At 38.7% G+C, this 18,774-nt stretch overlaps 1 protein-coding gene across 1 annotated transcript in view; it reads left to right on the forward strand.

Annotated features, from left to right (window-relative positions):
* The window catches only part of DOCK3 (dedicator of cytokinesis 3), a gene marked incomplete at both ends in the record, with an annotated part of 218,058 nt that overhangs the window by 187,671 nt on the left and 11,613 nt on the right, over positions 1-18,774 (forward strand). The window contains 11 exon segments of the mRNA XM_082487547.1: positions 4,232-4,318; positions 5,941-6,045; positions 9,532-9,673; positions 10,977-11,143; positions 11,636-11,722; positions 12,183-12,362; positions 13,341-13,424; positions 14,734-14,850; positions 16,133-16,254; positions 17,841-17,976; positions 18,512-18,593. Of these exon segments, the coding sequence (XP_082343673.1) occupies positions 4,232-4,318; positions 5,941-6,045; positions 9,532-9,673; positions 10,977-11,143; positions 11,636-11,722; positions 12,183-12,362; positions 13,341-13,424; positions 14,734-14,850; positions 16,133-16,254; positions 17,841-17,976; positions 18,512-18,593 (1,309 nt within the window).

An 18,774-nucleotide genomic window follows, 5' to 3' on the forward strand; every position in this document is an offset into this window, starting at 1 on the left:
CACATATTCAGTATGTTTTTCCTACAACAAATATTTATTTTTTTTAAAATTACTGCAGACGTAGGTGTTATAATCCCTTGTGGCGTGGCATTTCAGAGGTGAACCTTAGAAGTGATATCATCTGTCAGAACATTTTCAAATGTTTCCCTTCTCTAGAAAAATTCCTACAGCCTATATTATTGGAAGACAACATCTGTATGTGCGCCTCAGGGTTTTTTTTGCCTGTGATGGCAATGACAGTGGCATTAAATACACATGTGATTTGGTTCATATTGGGTTGCCATTCCAGATAATTCTTTCCTGGCCCTGATAATAGAAAGTTGCATATGGCAAAGACATTCTCTACAGAACCTGCAAAAGGAAGTCAGATTCCTGCGCGTAGGAAGAAGTAGCCTGTTTATGAGGAAGTGATTAAAAAGCGTTGGGGGTTTTTTGACCAGAATTGTTCTTTTGCAATAATACTGCGTATGGTTCTCTTTTAGTTTCAGAAATTTTCAGGGTTTTTCAGACTGCACCTTAAAAAAATAAATTACTGACTGATGCAAATACTGCAGTACTGTACTGTCTGACTAAACAAAGATGATATAGAGACTGGGTAAAACAAGTGAGCCTGTAATTTTCAGAAAAACAGGCAATCTATATATGCACTAAAGGGGAGTAAAAACTTGACAGATGTAGTTTTGCTATAAAACTCCTAACAGATTAGTTAGTGTTAACCTCTTGAGGCTTTTCTCCACTGGAAGTTTTTGGAGTTACTTGACTTTGTGTTTTAATCCTCCTTTGTGTTTTAATACCTCCTTAAATGGTAGCTGAATGGCTAAGTAATCCACTTAAGCAGTGTGTATGTCACTCAGACCATGGAAGTGAAAGATGCTAAGAAGCCAAATCTTCCTGATGCTTTTCAGTACTCTTTCTGTAGCTGTGTAACAGGGAACAGCTCAGGGAATGGAAGAAACTTGCTTCCCTCAACTTGTGTTTCCTAGTTTCTTTCTGCACTACCCTGAGATTTCCCTCCTAGGATCCTGAAGAGTGGAATTTGTTGCTCTGTGTCCTTCAGTTGTATTTCTAGAGTTAAGTTTCTCATGCTGCTCCTGGGACCTTCCACTAAGTAAGGGGGTCAAAGCACTGTGAAAAGCTTTTAAAAATTCTGCGTTTGTTAATGGGAAAAGTTTGTCAGCACAGGAATGGAGGAAAACTGTGGCCACAAGACTGTCTTGTGAGTTTGGCAAAAAGGGTGTGCCAGTGGAGTGCCGCAGTGGGGTGTGGAATTGAGTAACTTCCATTCTCAATATTGTCAAGTAGCAGCCCTGTGCTGGGAAGGAACAAGGTGTTCCCAGAGCCCTTTTAGCCTTCCCTCTGGTCATGTGCTCCTTCCTACTGATTTCTGCTATGCTTTGAATTGATTTGTGGCTCAGTTGGCAGTGTGTGCAAGTGCATAACTTTAAAGGGAGATTTTTATTTTTTTTTAATTTACAGTTATGATTTTGTCTGTTAAAGCTCAAGGTTTTCTAGCTGAAGACTGTGAATGGAACAGTTTGAACACGATTGATCATGCTACTGGACAGCAATAGCTTGAAAACTACACAAACCTTTTCTGTCCAGGTCACTGCTAGATTTTATTAACTAAAAATTCTGACCAGTTCCTATCGCAGCATCACAGTGCGTATTCTCCTTAGCACCAGTCAAGTGCCGTGAGACACTGAAAGCAGTTCCAAAGCAGTTCATTTTTAGATCATGTGCTCCATACCCAACATTTGAACTAATTTCTCTTGTGCACCATTTGAATCATATTTCCAAAAGAAATCTGAACGCTGGGATATGAGTAAATAAAGGTTGCCATTCATAAATGCTGATTGTCTCTATCTGTGCCTCCTTGTGCAGTCAGCAGCACTCAACTGAGAGTTGTTGGTGCCATAGGAGAAAGCTGTAATAAATATCATATGAATGTGCTTTTCAAGTGAAGGACATAATATAGAACATGCAAACAGATCAGATGTCAGCAGAAGAGAAAGGAGTAGTGGGGAAAATTAACAGTGGAGACATTAGGAAATTATTTGTAGAGGAGGAAAAATGACGCTTTAGAGGGAAGTGGCACTTGCATAGCACATGGAATTAAGTATTACATTTCTACACTGTAAAGATAGTACTCATTAACATCACAGATTTTAAAACGGAGGATCCCAGTAACTCCGATATCCATTCACTCTCTTTTCCTTTCAAATATCTGCAAACTCTCTTTTCTCTCTACAAAGTTACCTGTATATTATGTTCCTTCTTTTCTGTATCTCATTTTGTGTCTATAGAATATTCAGCTAGCACAGTGGAATTTCTCTGTGTGGAACTCTAACTGAAAGAAAGAGAGAAAGCCTGAGTTAGGATGACAGGAATAGTATCAGGGTACATGTAGAAGAGCTGGTGTGAAGAGAAAAAAGGTGTGGTTACATGTTGTTAATTTAATTCACATCAGAAAAGGAGCATGAAAAGGTTACATCTTTAGGATCACCTTAAGGGAAGACAGACAGCTTTCTGCTTCTATCCAGCAGACAGATTAGACAATTACGGAGGCTTTAGCCACAGCATCCCATTTGGAAGTGAGACTCTGCTCACACTGTGTGACAAGAGCCACTTATTCCTGGCCAGCTGTTTTAGAAGAGACTTTTCAATTCTTCCCCATAAATACTGATCAGCTAAGGACTGGAAATCTGCGTATGAAATATCTGTAAAGTATGTTGAAATCTTAAAAAATGCAATGGTGTTTGTGTTTGTAAATGCAAACACTTGATTGGTTAATGTTGTTGATCCCAATTCAGTGTATCAATTTGTGTATCGTGGACTTTGACAACCCACAGCAAAAATCCTGTTAATTTGAGATCACAAAAACCTGAGTAATATCCTGAGTATTCAAGTAACTGGTCTTTCAGTTCATTTCCTATTGTATGTATTGTATTTATCGAAATAAATCTCAGGCTTCCCATCATCCCAAACTATTATCGGAATATCCAAATCAATTCTGGAATACTCTCTTATTTAGCAAGTTCTTATGTAAGTTTTTGTAATTAACTGAGGCTAAAGAGTTGTAGGATCATGATTTTTGCCTTTTTAGTTCTTAGGACTATCCCTTCTTTTAATAGAAAAGTTCTTACACTTACTGGTTTTGCTATTCAGAGAAAAAAAGCTTTGCTGGTATTAAGGGTGAGAAAACAGACACTACAAATGCGTGTGCGTAAAGGGAAGCATTGTAAAGTACCTAATACACTAAATCAAACAGTGTAAAGATTCACTTTTTTAAGTGAAGGTACATGTAACCAGAAAAACTACTTCCATATTAAGTGCTAATATTTTACATAACTACCATTACCAATAATTTATAATATTGCTATGAATGTTTTTAAAACTTAAGGTGATAGTCTAACTCGCACATTAATTTTGTTTTCACTGCAACAGAATCTCAGTTAAAACACCTGGCAAGTTAGCCCAGTAATGCATAAAAGTTAATCCAGTAAAGGTTCACCTGAGACCTTGGTGTTCCTAGATCTTTTACACAAGTATGGTAAGAAACAGTCATTTCCCCAAAAGGCTTCCAGTCTATGCAGGAAAAAGATGATGGGAGAGGAGGGTGTAAAATGAGCACTCAAAAAGTGAGGTAACAGGAGTCCCTCTCAGTGTGGGGGTGCCCAAACTCAGTCTCTTTCTCCCTTACCTCTGAGAGCAATGAGTATGCTGTGCTAGAAAAGATTTATTGTACGCAGACTGTAACTTGAACAAATGAGTTTTGCCTTCCATTCTGAGTGTGGATATTCACTCAGTGCAATAATGCCCTGGGAAGGGGTGTGCTTTGCTGGGGAACTAAGCCCTAACTCCCTACTCCAGAGCGTTTTAGTGCAGAAAGCAAAGGAGATACTGGGGGTGGGTTGAAGGGGAGTGTCTAACAAGAAGAAAAATTGTTAGCTGTATTATCTTTCTCCAGCTAAGTTCCCAGTCTCGTGAGTGAACTGTCAGTAACAAGCAGTTTGTGTGTCTAATTTCAATGGAACATATGCCTCTGTTACCATCTTGAAGAAGGAATTAATCTGATATTTGATGGAAACTGTTTCATCACATTGCATTTTCACATCTAATCCCTGGCATTTCATACCAAGTAAATTCCCAAAATTGCATTTCCATATTCCTCTCAGCTGAGTTGGCAATAACGTTCTGTTTGCTGTGAGTGTGATTTGCTTTGGTTTCACAGAGCTGGGAGTTTGGAATCCCGCTGTGCAGAGAACTGGCCATACAGTACGAAAGTCTCTATGATTATCAGAGCCTCAGCTGGATTCGGGTAAGTAGCAGCAGTTCCTCTCCTCGCAGAATCCCTTGTCATTCCCCCGGGGAATTTTGCTGTCCTGTCAGAACATTCTGAATTTAAAAAAAAAAAAAAAAAAAAAAAAAAAAATCATATTCCCTATACAGCTCCATGCATTTACAGGGACTCCTTTGCCACTGATTCATTTCAATGACTTTGTAGGTCCACTGAAGTAATTCCTAAGTCTCCTAGCAGTAAACGCCCACGAGTGTATGGAGCCAGCACACACATAGGAGCTGGGCTTGCTATTGCAATTGCATATTTATATATATTTTTGCATAAAATATCTTTTTTCTTTCTTTTTTTTTTAATTGTATATTGATGTTTTGTTTTAATTACAAAAGCATCAGGGACAGTTTGTGCCTCAGTTGACATAAGAGGAACAAGAGAGAAAGAACAGAGAAGGCAAACATTTACGGCATTCTTTACAAGAGTCTGGTCCTGCAGTAAAACCAAACACATGATGAAATCGGGGCACATTTGCAGCATTGTGCTTTAATCAGAAAAAGTCAAAGTTCTGGTTGTTATTTAAAACCCTTATGAATGTGAAAATAGTTCATCTACATTTGTCCCCTAGGTAGCACGCATACATCCAGATTTAAGATTTATGCTATATGGATGTATTCTTATACACAGTGGTGTAAATTCTCTTATAAAGTCAAATTTATTCTCATCTGAAGATACCTGTCTGACTAGGTCTCATGAACGGCATGCCTGAAGAACCTATTTTCTTCAAAGTGGCCCTAAAGAGAGTACAAGTGACCATCTTGGTTGTGCATTTTTTTATTGTAGACATCTAAAATGGAGCAGTGGGAAAATTTATCCCGGTGTACAGGAAATACCATATTGGTAAAGTGATCATGAACGATGAGCAAACTAACTTATTAAAGGCTTAGTCAAGTCGTGCATCAAAACTTTCTTTCCTAAAACATCAGTAAATTAGCTATTCTTGCTGCCTCTTTATTATTTGGATTTAATCAACTGGCAGGTGAAGAGTATCTCAGCTGATCAGTATAACCAAGGGGTCTTGAAATCCCACTCTTTATACAAATGCTAGCACAGTGCCGCAAAATTAATCCTTGGAACCAGAGAAAAGTCCTTTGGCTTTTTCCAAACCCTTTTTTTCTTCCATGTTAAACCTACTGGTGCCCAGAGCTGTAGAAGATTTGATTTTGTTTCATCCTTTTTCATGCTCCTCAACTCAATTAAGGCAAACCCAACTAAATTGATACAATTTTCCAGGCAGTGGTATAGAGTTTGAGCTGTGAGCCCGGCAACATAGATTTTAATCTCAGTTTTGCCATTAATTCTGCAATGCAAAGAAAATTACATGCAAGACCTGTTTAAATTAAAATTAGATACAACAAAAAAAATTTCATGTCATCTCCAAAAATGTAAAATGAGTATGATGATACCATAGTCTGTTCCACCATGTAGACTATTTAATTAATAATTTTTACCTTTAAAAGAATTTTGGTCTTTTCATAAAAAAAAATCGTGGGGGCAAGACAGTAATGTGATATTTTAATGTCTTGAGATTCTGATGTTTTAAGTGTGGCTTTAGGGGTCTGATAGCAGCTATCTTTTTTTCTCCACAGAAAATGGAAGCTACCTATTACGATAATATCATGGAACAGCAGCGCTTAGAACCTGAGTTTTTCAGAGTTGGTTTTTATGGTCGGAAATTCCCATTTTTCCTGCGGGTAAGCCAGACTTACACAAAATATGACAAAGTGACCAGGCTCAGGGTAGCGGTTAAGGTTTTGTTTTTGCTGTGGAAATAAAATGTCTGCCATTCAGCTTATTTTTTTACACCTCCACTAGTAGAAACAACATTCTGGCTGAACTGAAGGATGTGGTCTATTGGGAATGTTCTTAGGAACAGAGATCAGAAGTTTCACTCGTGCTGATGTGTATTTTTGACAGTCTGCACATGCAGCACAAATTGCCTCTATATTAAGCAAAATGCTGTATTGCAGCAATGTTGGGTCATTACTCAGCTAATTTTCATCATCTCAAATTATCACCCTTTAAAAAATCTCACATGACAGAATGACTCTAATACCAGACTGATGACTCTCTTATGCCATCTACAAGCAAAACTTCCCTCTCTCTTCAACAAAAAGCCAAGCAGCTTCTCTGGACACGTCCTCACTTTGAGCTTATTGTCTGCTGGTGTATACAGGATCAGCTGGGTGTGCAATCCATTTAAAAAGTGAAATTATCTTCTTTTCCTTATGAGGAATCAAACTTAAAATGGGTATTTGTTCATACAATGTCTTCTTGCTAGTTAAGCGCAAAGAAGGAATATAATCTGACAACTGCTGTAAGAACTGTCTAAAAAGTCATGGTAGATGCCGCCTAGGTTGACAGGACAAGCTAACTTGAAGCACGCTTTCAAGGACTGGAGGTGCGTGTTTTGCGTTCCCTTTAAAGACTGGTTTGACAAGAGATGGCCCATCTCTCTCAATGTATAACATTGAGTTAGACAGTGAGAAGCTACAAAAAGTCAAACTGTCTACCGCTCTTAAATTTCCATCTGATTACTAAGTATTTTTTTTTAACTAGTATTTAAACATTGGTGTTTAATTAGTCTTTTAATGGAAGCACAGGGTGGGAAGTAAAGGCAAGTTGGAATTAATCAAGGTGAAAATACCAATGGATAAAATGGTAGCTTCATGTTCTTCAAAGGTTGAACAGTGCCGTAATGCAGCAGCCTGAATTGGTGTGTAGAACACATGTGCAATGGAATCTGAGGAAATGACAAGTGCTGCAGTATGAAGCAGCAGCTACCCCTTCATGAAGATCTCCAGAGAAAACGGACAATTTCTTTTTTTTTTAACATCTAACATCAGGTGTTTCAGAAGATGAATGACAACAAAATCATTATGGCACATAAGTGTTCCTACATTTGAAGTAGTATGAGTGAAGCTATCTTATCTTATTATATTATGGATCCTACAGTTTTATCTTGGATCCTGCATGGCCTATGTCTTTAAAATTGCACAAGTTTTCAGTGCACAGCACTCACTGTTTGCGAAACGGTGTAACAAGATGGATACTTGGCTGGAGACATTAACAGAGAACATGAGCATACATAATTATAATCCTTGTTAATTCTGCAATTATATTTGGTAGCAGTACTTCTGATAGCAGATTACTAATGTAGCAATCTCATTAAAAGTCATCCTCCTCCTTTCTCTCTCTAATGATCCATACAGCATACACACTGCGAAGCACAGAATAAGCCCATTAGCAATCACATCAGCATGGATCACACTGTAAAGAGATTGGAAGCAGCTATTCTAGAGAAGAAAAGATTTACATGGATTTAAAATTTTCAAATGGATATGGGAATGATTTAAAGTGATCAAATAACTCTGTGCCCTTTTCTCATTTATTTTTCTATTGCTGTATAGATTAAGACAGAAAATAACCGCTTCTTTCTACATCTTTGATTCTGAAGATCCTTTGTCTAGAAAAGTCATTGTTCATGTTTCTACAAATTCGGCATCTATTTCTAGTGTTCTTCCATAAGTAAATTAAAAGTGTCCATGTCTTCCACCTACCAGAAGTTCAAGTAAGGCCTGACAAGCTGTGTTCTGAGATCTTGTGTAGGCATCTGTCTGAAGAGTCAATTAAATTTAGCTTTGAGGTGTTTTCAGGGCATTATTTTTAGAATCACAGTAACTTTATTTATAGGCTTACAGTTTTCTGGATTGCTGCAATCAAAAACTAAAATAGAGAATGCAGTAAGTGTCATGAAGAGATTCACCTTCAAACATGGACTCGCTCCAAATTTAATAATAGCTGCAAAGTTTGGGAATTACAGACTGAACTGTCAGAATTCATCATGCAGTTTTTCTCCCAGTTCATTGGTAGCTGTGACTGATGCATACAAAGTGACAGATGTCACAGCTGGGACATGAGATCTGTTCCATAAAGTTGAAACGCAAAGCCAAAGATAACTGCACTTCTTTGCCACGTTTTATGATCAGATTTTGCTGCATTCTCTTTGATTTTGCTCCAAAATCAAGAACTACTCCGCCAGAACCCTTTTCCAGAGCAATTAGCAAAACATTATTGCATATACTGCAGCTTCTAAGTGCAAGAAATAGAATGGGGGAAACCGTTGTTGTTTACTGGGATTCTTTCTTTGTTTTATGAAGGTGAAACATCTCCCTCTACTTCTAGTTATTGTTATGCATAAGACAGTTAAAACTACCAGAATTAGAGAATTTGCCTGCTTTGATTGCTCTCACATCAGCAGACATTAACACCAGTCAAAATGGTGTTTTGCGGTGATACAGTTAAGACACTGGAATACAATCTTTATGACACTGAGGACTTCAGAAATCCTGCATCTTGCTGTTCCAAGTTTGAGATGGCTCAAAAAGCAAGCAAGAACTCTGCACAAGTGATTTAATGCCTCAAGAGGCATGTCTAAATGCAAGCTTTCCATTACTGGCAGAAACAAAATTTTGTTCGTCAAGAGGGAAGTGCTTTTAGGGCTGAAGGGGAATTTGCTAAGTGGCCACTGAGCATTCTTGGTAAGGCTTTTCCATATTACTCCACTATAGATGGGAGTTCCTGAGAATGTATTGCTCAGTGTGATCAGAGGACTGTATGGCTACAACGATACAGCAATGATGAAACAGTGATTTTTGTGAACAGTGTGTTATAACTTCTCTCTAAGGATAACTGATAAATTGATAAACATATATCTCCCTCTGTTCTATGAAATCCTCAAGACTTTTATCCATCTGGTGTAAACTGTATATGACAGGAGCTCTCCCAGTGTAGAAGAGTCAAACTGGTGACTTAGTCTTAAGTTTTGGTTGATCTGTTTCAGTACAGTCCAATTAAAAAATAGTCCCTTTTCAGTTGTCTGAAGAGCAAATAAGAAAAGACAACAGGACTGAATGTTATGTGTGTATGGGTCAGAGGCATCTTTCTGTTGAGAGATCAGTGGAATAGTCCACTTATTCATCACTTCTTGATGAAATACGTTGTACAGAAAAAGGAAGGAATAAAATGTATCAGCTGTGTGAAATGCCTAGTTTACTCTCACATTAGCATATTGACATTGTCATTTATCTTTGTTTTGAAGCAGTAAAATTTAAAGTGAGATAAAAGCCGATAGAATTTAACTTACTTTCAAGGAGATTAATTTACACTTGTCCTTGCAGAACAAAGAATATGTATGTCGGGGCCATGACTATGAGAGGCTGGAAGCCTTCCAGCAGAGGATGCTGAGTGAGTTTCCACAAGCCATTGCAATGCAGCATCCCAACCACCCGGATGACTCGATATTGCAGTGTGACGCGCAGTGTATCCTTCAGTGAAAGGGCAAGCTACGATTAGAAGAACTGTGGTAGAGCACAGAGGAGGAAGGTATTGAAAAGGTCATCAACTTGGATACCTCAGTTCCCAAGTGTCTTAGGTAGTGCTGGATACAGACAAAACCATACACCCATCTACGGTAGACATTAACTGGTTCATTGCGTTAGGTACTGTCAGAGAACTGTCGCTTTTTATTCAGGGAGTAATGCAGGTCATTTTCAATGTGTAAGGGAAATAGCTGTACTTGGTCACATCCATGTTTTAACCTTTACCAACAGCATTGCCATAATGCATGTTTTGTGTCATTAAAAGTATTCCCAATACTTTCTCTGGGAGAATATTTTGTTGGGAACAGACATGAATTCCAAAGTGTTATTTTCCATTGTCTTTATTTTTCGCATCAGTGTTACTATTTTTTTGAAGTCTGCCTTTCTTTTAAACTACTGAATTCTTTTATACCCAAGGCTTTGCATCTCTTTCTTCTCATTGGTAATCTGTACTGTGATTTGATGCAACCAATACAATGCTGTATACATTTAAGGACTGAACTACGTAACATTTAATGGGTCTGCAGAGACTTCTAGAGATTTTAGTCACGAGAACACTGCTATTTGGCTTGTGTGACAACAGCAAGGATTCTGTGGAGAACTTTAACCATAAGGACATTGTCAGCAAGTTAAATCTCCCAAAATTCCATTTGTCTTTCATAACACGTGCTTTTCACTCCTCTTTGCTATATAACACTGATACTTTCATAGACAGAGGGGTTGTTTGTATTTTTGTTTGTTTATGCTTGCAGAGATCTTGTCTGTAACACTGAGGTTAAACCAGTTTGTTTAAATCGGACTGTAAATTGCTGAAATTAGGACAACTTTGGTTTGCAGAGAAAGCTGAAGTATCTAAGGTGAAATTTATCGAAGGTAAACATTAGATATTTAGCTACCTAAACACATCAAGATCTACTGAAGTGCCTGCACAAGTGAGGCACCTAGATGTAAGTAAAACTAATAGGAACTGGATATTTTGCCTGCCGTAGATATTTTGCATGTCTTGCTACATACTGTCTGCAGGCTCAAGTATCTTCCTCTTTGGTTAATCTGGCTGTGAGGTACTGTAACTCTGTAGACTGCCCTAGTAGTGCCAGTCTAGTTCTGTTGTTTCACTTGCAAAAGAAGAGTGTTGGAAAACAGAGGAGCGTGACTTTCTGAATTCACCATCCCTTTTCTTTCCACAGTAGAGGTAGCTGCCCTGTTTGATGTCCTTTGGCTTTCTTTGACTACATAATTTACAGATTTACAGATCTATGCAGTGACTCCCATCCCAGATAATATAGATGTGCTGCAAATGGACCGTGTCCCTGATCGCATAAAGAGCTTTTACCGAGTCAACAACATCCGGAAATTCCGCTATGACAGGCCTTTCCACAAGGGCCCAAAGGACAAGGAGAATGAATTTAAGGTAGAAGTAGCGAATAAGCAGTGTTTATCAAGTAACCTTGCTTTGATTATAGTAACTCAAGTAACAAGTAGCTGTTGGGTCCAATGGTTACACACCTGACATGATTAAAGCATTGTCCAGTTTAGAGGTGAGTTATTTTAGTACCAGGAGAAATGCATTTTGAAGCAAGGATGGGGTTTTTTGTTTGGCTGGAATTTTTTTCTCTACTGCCATATATGTCCACAATGTCTTCTCGGTTCCCACGACAGAATCGGTCAGCCGTTAAAATTTAATAAAAATGTTGGATGTGTGTTGCTTTAGAGCATACCAAATTCTGGCTTTGTTGTTCGAGTAACTTTCAGCATTACATTGTGCAAAATAAGGTAATGCTCAGGAGGTTAATATATCCTCTTCTGAACCTTACCCCTTTAGCACCTGTAGTAAGAGTACAGCAGTACGGATGATGTGGTTGTGATTCACTGTGTACCTCACATCCTCAATTACTCTTTGCAGAGCTTGTGGATTGAACGTACCACTCTGACCCTGACTCACAGTTTGCCTGGGATCTCTCGTTGGTTTGAAGTGGAGAGAAGAGAACTGGTAACATTCATAGTTCCTGTAACTGGGGTTTAAAATGATGAGTTAGTGAGGACATGCAATAGGTAACCTAAAACTCCTATGGCTGAAATCTTGCAATTTAAAATGATGACGTTTACCAATAATTAAGTCCTTTTTCCACCACTTAATCTAAATAATTGCTGAATGTAACCCGGGGAATTATGTGAGGGAACGTGACAGTGTAATGGAGACAGTGCCAAAAAGATGGAATAATTGCATTGTTGCCATGTCTTCAGTATACAGAAAGAAGTTATCACAACTCAGTGACCTGAAATATATAGCACTGCCAACAGTAAAGTTTGTTAATGTAGCTAATTTTCCACAAAGCGGTAAAAACTAAGAGAGATCACTGAACAATCCTAAAGTATCATTTCATTACAAGGAAGACAATAAATCTCAGTGAAGTGTCCACGGAATTAAAGTATATTTTATTGCCTTTGAGGTTGAAGTCAGTCCTTTGGAAAATGCCATTCAAGTGGTTGAGAACAAAAACCAGGAGCTGAGAACACTGATAAGCCAGTACCAGCATAAACAAATGCATGGTAACATTAATCTTCTCAGCATGTGTCTGAATGGAGTGATTGATGCAGCTGTTAATGGGGGAATTGCACGATACCAGGAGGTAAGCCAGACTCTGCATCTGAATTTAGTATCATCTTTTTTCAATTTCATTTCCATTTCTGTTTCAAAGAGGGTATGACTTAATAAGATAAAACATTTTCATGCACGTTATCTAAATATGAGGTTAAAACCCCTACTTGGTTATTCTGCATCAGTGCTTGCATAGCCGTACATGAACAGGAGCATCCAAAGGTGGAGCAGGGACATTGCATTGAAGTAGGTACGGTTCACAATGGGGCTTCTCAAGAATGAAACTTGGCTTACCTGGAAATCCTGACTTGGCAGGTAAAAGAGTGAAGCAAATTTTTTTTATACTGCTTACATTATAAATTCATGTTGCAATAAAGGCAGTGGGACTCATAGTAAATTGAGACCGATTGGGCCTGTAATTGGGAAAAGCATCTAATTCGTGGTACTTGACCATTATGTTTGCTAGCCTAATTTCAGACTCACTGTAACCCTAAAATGATCGTATATGCAGTATGTTATCTGGCATAACCTTTGGCAAGTGTTACTTAAACTCTGCATTGCAAAAGGTAAGTCTGGGGTCATACTGAAGAATGGCAGCAGCGGTCCAGGGGTGTGGGACAAGTCTTCTCTACAGAGCCGTGAAGAGAATGTTCTTTATGCTTTACGTTAGTTACCGCTTTACTCACATAATTCCTTTAACTTTAGGCAGTTATGTGAAGAAAGCTATATAAAATTCAAATAACTGGATGATATAAGGCATAGTGGTGTTGCTCACCACTGTCACATGGCAAAACTTGATCACAGTCATGATTCAACGGAATCATCAAGGTTGCTAAAACCATACTGTACATTTACCTGGATCCCAAAGTGCTAAAAGCAGTAAAATAGAGCTGCTGCTGTTAACTGAACATATTTAGTTTTCCTAAGATTTTTGGACCTTTCATCCTTTGACACCAAGTTATGATGAAACAGCTTCCAGTAAGCAAAAGGCTTTTTTTATTTTTTACAGGCCTTTTTTGATAAAGATTATATCACAAAGCACCCTGGAGACGCAGAGAAGATCACACAGCTCAAGGACCTCATGCAGGAACAGGTACTGTTTTTCAGATGCAAAAGAACATGGCTACAGTGTCTGAATTCATCAGCAGTCAGTCAAACATACCAGATCCAACTGATTCATTCAGAAGCAAAGAATTGTGGTACGGGAGTTCTAAAGTACATTAACAAAAAAGAGGGGGGAGATGGCCAAGGAGTTTATGAACGAGCTATTCACCTTATGGGATGTGAGGTGAAGCTCAGCTATAAGTACATTAATTTTGTTGTCCCTATTTATTATCCAATAGACATCTTGCCACATTTCGAGCCTGCCATTTATTTTTGGCATTTTGAATTATGTCTTCCCAGTAAATTTCAAACACAACCAGAGCCAGGACAGGACAGGTCAAGCTTGAGATTAAACCAGGGGAGCTACACAGGAAAACTTAAAGCCTATTTATATTATCTGCAGTTTTATTTTTCCTTAGTGTCTCCATGAAACATATTGGTAGATAAAGCTAGCTGGATGCTTTGATGGGACTGAAATCAGAAAATCGCATCCCTCTTAACTGAAAGTTTGGCAAGATATACCCTCAAACCAGGACAACTCCATTAAACAATGTGTCCAAGTCTCAACAGAGCTACTAGGCCTGTTTCTTCAACAAATCACTTAACTGCATTTCAGATTGCCCATCTGTAAAATAAAGATAATGCTTATCTCCCTTCAGTCCTCAAGAGGATGTTTGAAGATTAATTAGCTATTGTTTGTACAGACTTTGGATCATGTAGGGAATTATATACATCTTAAGCCTGCTATCATTACTATTTTCTTTCATCCGAGAGCTTATATAATCTCATTCAATCACTAATATTTATGTTTGACCTTTGAAAATGTGACCTTTAAAAATAAATAATGAGCAACAGAAAGAGTGACTATGCATGCCACACTGCCACTGCTCAGCTCAATTATCAGCAACTCCTTTTAGAAATCTCTGTTGGCACCTTTGACCCCTTCTCTGACACTGGGTGGAAGGAATTTTCTTTGTCACAATGAATTATCTGTGTGAGGACGTAATGCTGTTGACTCTGGAGAGAGAATCAATCTGGTTATTTTTTACAGCTATCTCTTAACAAAAGTAATCCAACATGACATAAATGCACTTGTCTCACACTTAAAAGTACTTGTTGAAGTAATGTGAACTTGCCAGGTCTCCTCGGCTTGCTTCATTATCAGCAGTCTTGTAAATGAACAGTGGCATATTTGACAGTACTGTCTTGCACATTGACAGAACTGTGGGACAGGCTTCTGTTCTGTCTCTTAGACACAATTTATTTGGGTTTGTGATGTTATGTTTTCTATTTAACAGGTACATGTCTTAGGAGTGGGTCTGGCAGTCCATGAGAAATTTGTGCACCCAGAAATGCGTCCCCTGCATAAGAAACTGATAGACCAGTTCCAGATGATGCGATCCAGTCTGTACCATGTAAGCTGATTAGGCATTTCTCCCATTTGAATAATTCAGAGTTATGATTAAACGTCTATCAGTTGCAGTAAGGGTCACAAAAGCACTGACTGAACCAACTGTATTGCCAAATTATCAACAGAATTATTGATTTTTGTGCAAGAAGGAAGTCCTAATAACTCTGTTAACTTAGCCTTTAATTTAAACTAGAATTTTTAATATTTGTATGTTGTTGTATCACAAAACAATTGTAAAGCTTAATTTTCAGTTACTGTCTTGCATAGCAGAAAGTTATATAAAACAGAGGAAGAAAGATTAACAGAAAGTGTTAGATGTTGAGCTCTTTGAAAGAACTGCCATAATTTGGTGTAGCATGACATGGATGAGGCCCTCCAGAAGTGTTTTTATATAGACAGCAACAGAAATTCCTGTTGGTTGCTGTAGGCATCCAACTCTGGTGGTCAGTACGTGCACTATTATGGGTCTATAGTTTCTATATAGTCAACAGAACTGTCTCCGGAGCACCGTTCACACCACTTGTTACATACCAGAAGTACAAATATCATCCTCTGGTAATGATACCTCTCCTTCTGTGTGTGCTCTGCTGTACATTAGTATTCTGTGACAACTATACTTGTGAGGTCTTTGCCAGGTGGGTCTCAGAAATTTGCAGTGCATTCTCCTCTTCCTGGCATAGTGGAATCTGCATGGATACCCAGACACTATCTTGAACATGATAACAACCAAACTAAAGGATACCTTTCTATAACGTAAAAGAATTATTTGAAATACGTGTGTTAGCACTTTACTTTCCAACGGGAGTATGTATTTTCTAAGGTAGCTTCTAAATTGAAGGCTTTTGCCTCCATTCTTAGGAGTGAACGATCTGCAAGGATGGCCAGAAATAACAGCACCAGAATTTTAAAACATGGCCTTTCTCTTTCAAAGCAGATGTCTGCACAGGTCGCAGTTGCCAGTTTGAGTTCAGTACCTTTCTTGAGAGCTAGGACAAGATCTGTATTTTTGAGTCTACATTTCTTTTTTGAAAAATGTAGGTGGCTGTAATTTGCGCTGCACTATCCCTCTATTTTCTTCCCAAATTCCGGAAATAGCGGCTAGAAAGTGTCATTGAAAATAAACAGAAAAAAGGGTTGTAAAGCACTGAAGCTCTTTATCCTGTGGAAACACAGGGTAACTGAGGATAACTGTAGAGAACATGGAAACAGATCAGGATTTTCCTGAGAAGAAAACCTGAAGAAAAAATTTCCATGACCAGCTTAGCTGAAGTATGTTTCCTTTGCAGGAGCTACCTGGTCTGGATAAGCTGAGTCCAGCCTGTTCCGGCACTAGTACACCACGCAGCAATGTTCTGGTTTCACATGGACCTATGAGCCCAGAGAGCATAAAGCTTGTTCATCGACACAGGTACCCTGTTTTTTTTCTCCCGAAATATCTAGGATCTCTGCACACTGTTGCATTACAATTCAAGGATCTAAGAAGTGGTTAACAGTACTGCAGGAGGAGCAAGATGACTTTTGCCAGAAGTGCCTTTTGTCTTCGTTCGGTGCTAATTATTTAAGTTTGCTTGAGGACTGGAATCAAAAAGTTGAGAAATCCTATTTGCAGCAAATGCTAAACACCTCCATGGGTTACTCCATCACTTTACTTACTGTAGAGTCAGAAATACACATCTGCCACTCAGATCTCCAGATTCAATCTGACTTTGGAGGTTCCAACTTCTCCTACTTGTGTTACACAAACAGCAAATAAATGGGTCGTTAAACGAAAATGGTATTGCTTGTTTTAGAACGCAACTCAGTATGTACCCATTTTTAAGGATCAGAAAATGTTCACATCATTGTTTTTTATAATTCTGATCGAATCAGAACCCAAATATAATAAAAGCTACCAAGATGTTTTGATCAGAATACCAAAAAATGGCTCAGCCTTCACAGAAACATCTGAAAATGTGAATGCTCATTCAAACTGAATACACACCTATAAAAACTGAGATAATAACTGAGGCTAAAAATTGGGATTTTCAGGGCAAAACAGTGTTTCTTTATCCAGCCAAAATTGCTTATTTGAAAACGTACATGTCCATGCCAGTATGAAAAGCAGTGACAGGAATGTCACTAAAGTTATGAAATTTTAATTGTTCTTCCATGTTTATTTCTCTTGGTGGGTCCACATAGCTTAGCTGCTTTTAAAGCCTGGTGTGAAAAGCTGTGGAAATTTGGGTTTGAATACGTGAATCCAGGATGGTGAAATTCCTTTTGCTATTTAGTAGGTCTTATACTACTATAGTGGCTTGGCAGTTGACAGTTGGTGTCTGGGTGATAGATTTTTTTTCCTCAAAATTCCTCACTTTGTAAAGCCTTTTTAAATTCTTAGGGCAAACTAGGGAGATTCTATAGTGTACAAAATATGTATTTGTGTATGTGATTGTGTGACAGAGAAAAAATTAATGTCATGAATGAGATCAGGATGCAGCCTGCACACCAGCTGGGCTGTATTAATTTAATCTCAGCTACAAATTTGCCTTCAAGTGTAATGCAGAGGCCCAGCAGACGCAATAAGGAAGACTGTATTTTGACCTGTGTGTCTTGTGCTTGGCTCCCTTTGAAATGTTTTTTTTTAAGCTGCTCCCACTCATCGTACTTCAGCATTAAAAATGAGAGTGGTTTCAGAATGTTCTGTTAGAAACAAAACAAATATGCACCCAGCATCATGACATGATGTTAACCTGGCTTTGGATTCTGATATTCAACATCCTACATATTATGCTGTCTTACACGTAACCTTATTGTCACTTCTTTCACATTTACTCACGTTTGCGGATTTGTTTAGGCTTATTCAGCTTGATTTTTCAAAAGTGTTTGACATCTAGAGGTGACCTAAAACAGTAGGTAACTGCAGGTACTTAATACTTGGAAAAAATCAAGCTTCCCAAATTAAAACACTAGTTCAAAAATAACGATGCCCTTGTTCTGTCTCTGTTTTTATTCCAGCCCACTGAACTTGCTTGGTTCAGTCCGACACTCATCCTCCTCTCTGTCGTCCCACACCTCCAGTGAAACAGGAAACCTGGTTATCCTAACAGACAGTTCTGTGGGGGAGACTGCTGAGGATATGTACCACATGCAGGTACAGCTCCAGCACAGCCAGGAGCGGATGTTAGAAACAGCACTGAACGTGCTCTGGAGGGTTATGAGGAGTATGCTTTATCTATACACACGCTGGGATCTATCCTGTGATATTTTTCTCAAAGAACTGAATAGTTTGGAATCTAACATTGGTCAAGAAAGATGACAGAGTAATTCAGCCAGGTTTACTTTGGGAAGAAATCTTCGGTATTTGTACAGTGAAAGTTGATACCATGGTCCAAGACCATACTATACTATTGCTTTCAGAAGCAAAATCTGTTCAGCATATACAGTTAGTATTGCTCTTGGTTTGTGGGAGGGTGAAATGAGTCCCGCAGACCTGAGTGCAGATTAAGTGGCGTGCACTGAAGCTGTTTCCTAGACAGAAGCTGCACTGGGTGATCTGAGACAGGTAAATATCTAATGCCCTGATCCGCTCAGTTCTCTCTTGACTTCCCTGCCTCCTGCAGCTTGTTTACCCTAACTCCAGGTACCAAGGCGCAGTCACCAATGTCTCTGTTTCATCCTCGTCCCAGGCTAGCCCTTCCACCTCAAGCCTGAGCTCGACTCACTCGGCACCGTCCCAGATGATTAACTCTGCCCCTTCCAGTGCTCGAGGTAAGAATGGATGGACCATTGGATGGAAGGGTTAACTGGACCTTCAGGCGTCCCCTAAACCTGGCAATGTTGACTTATTGGTGAAACACCACCTACACTGAAACATACCACTGTTTCTCTTTTGGAGCTGTAAATGCCTCTTCAAAAATTATTTCTTAGAAAATGTTTTTATTCTTCAGAA

This window comes from Vanellus vanellus (genome assembly GCF_965231255.1).
Source record: "Vanellus vanellus genome assembly, chromosome: 9".
Taxonomy (NCBI): Eukaryota; Metazoa; Chordata; class Aves; order Charadriiformes; family Charadriidae; genus Vanellus; species Vanellus vanellus.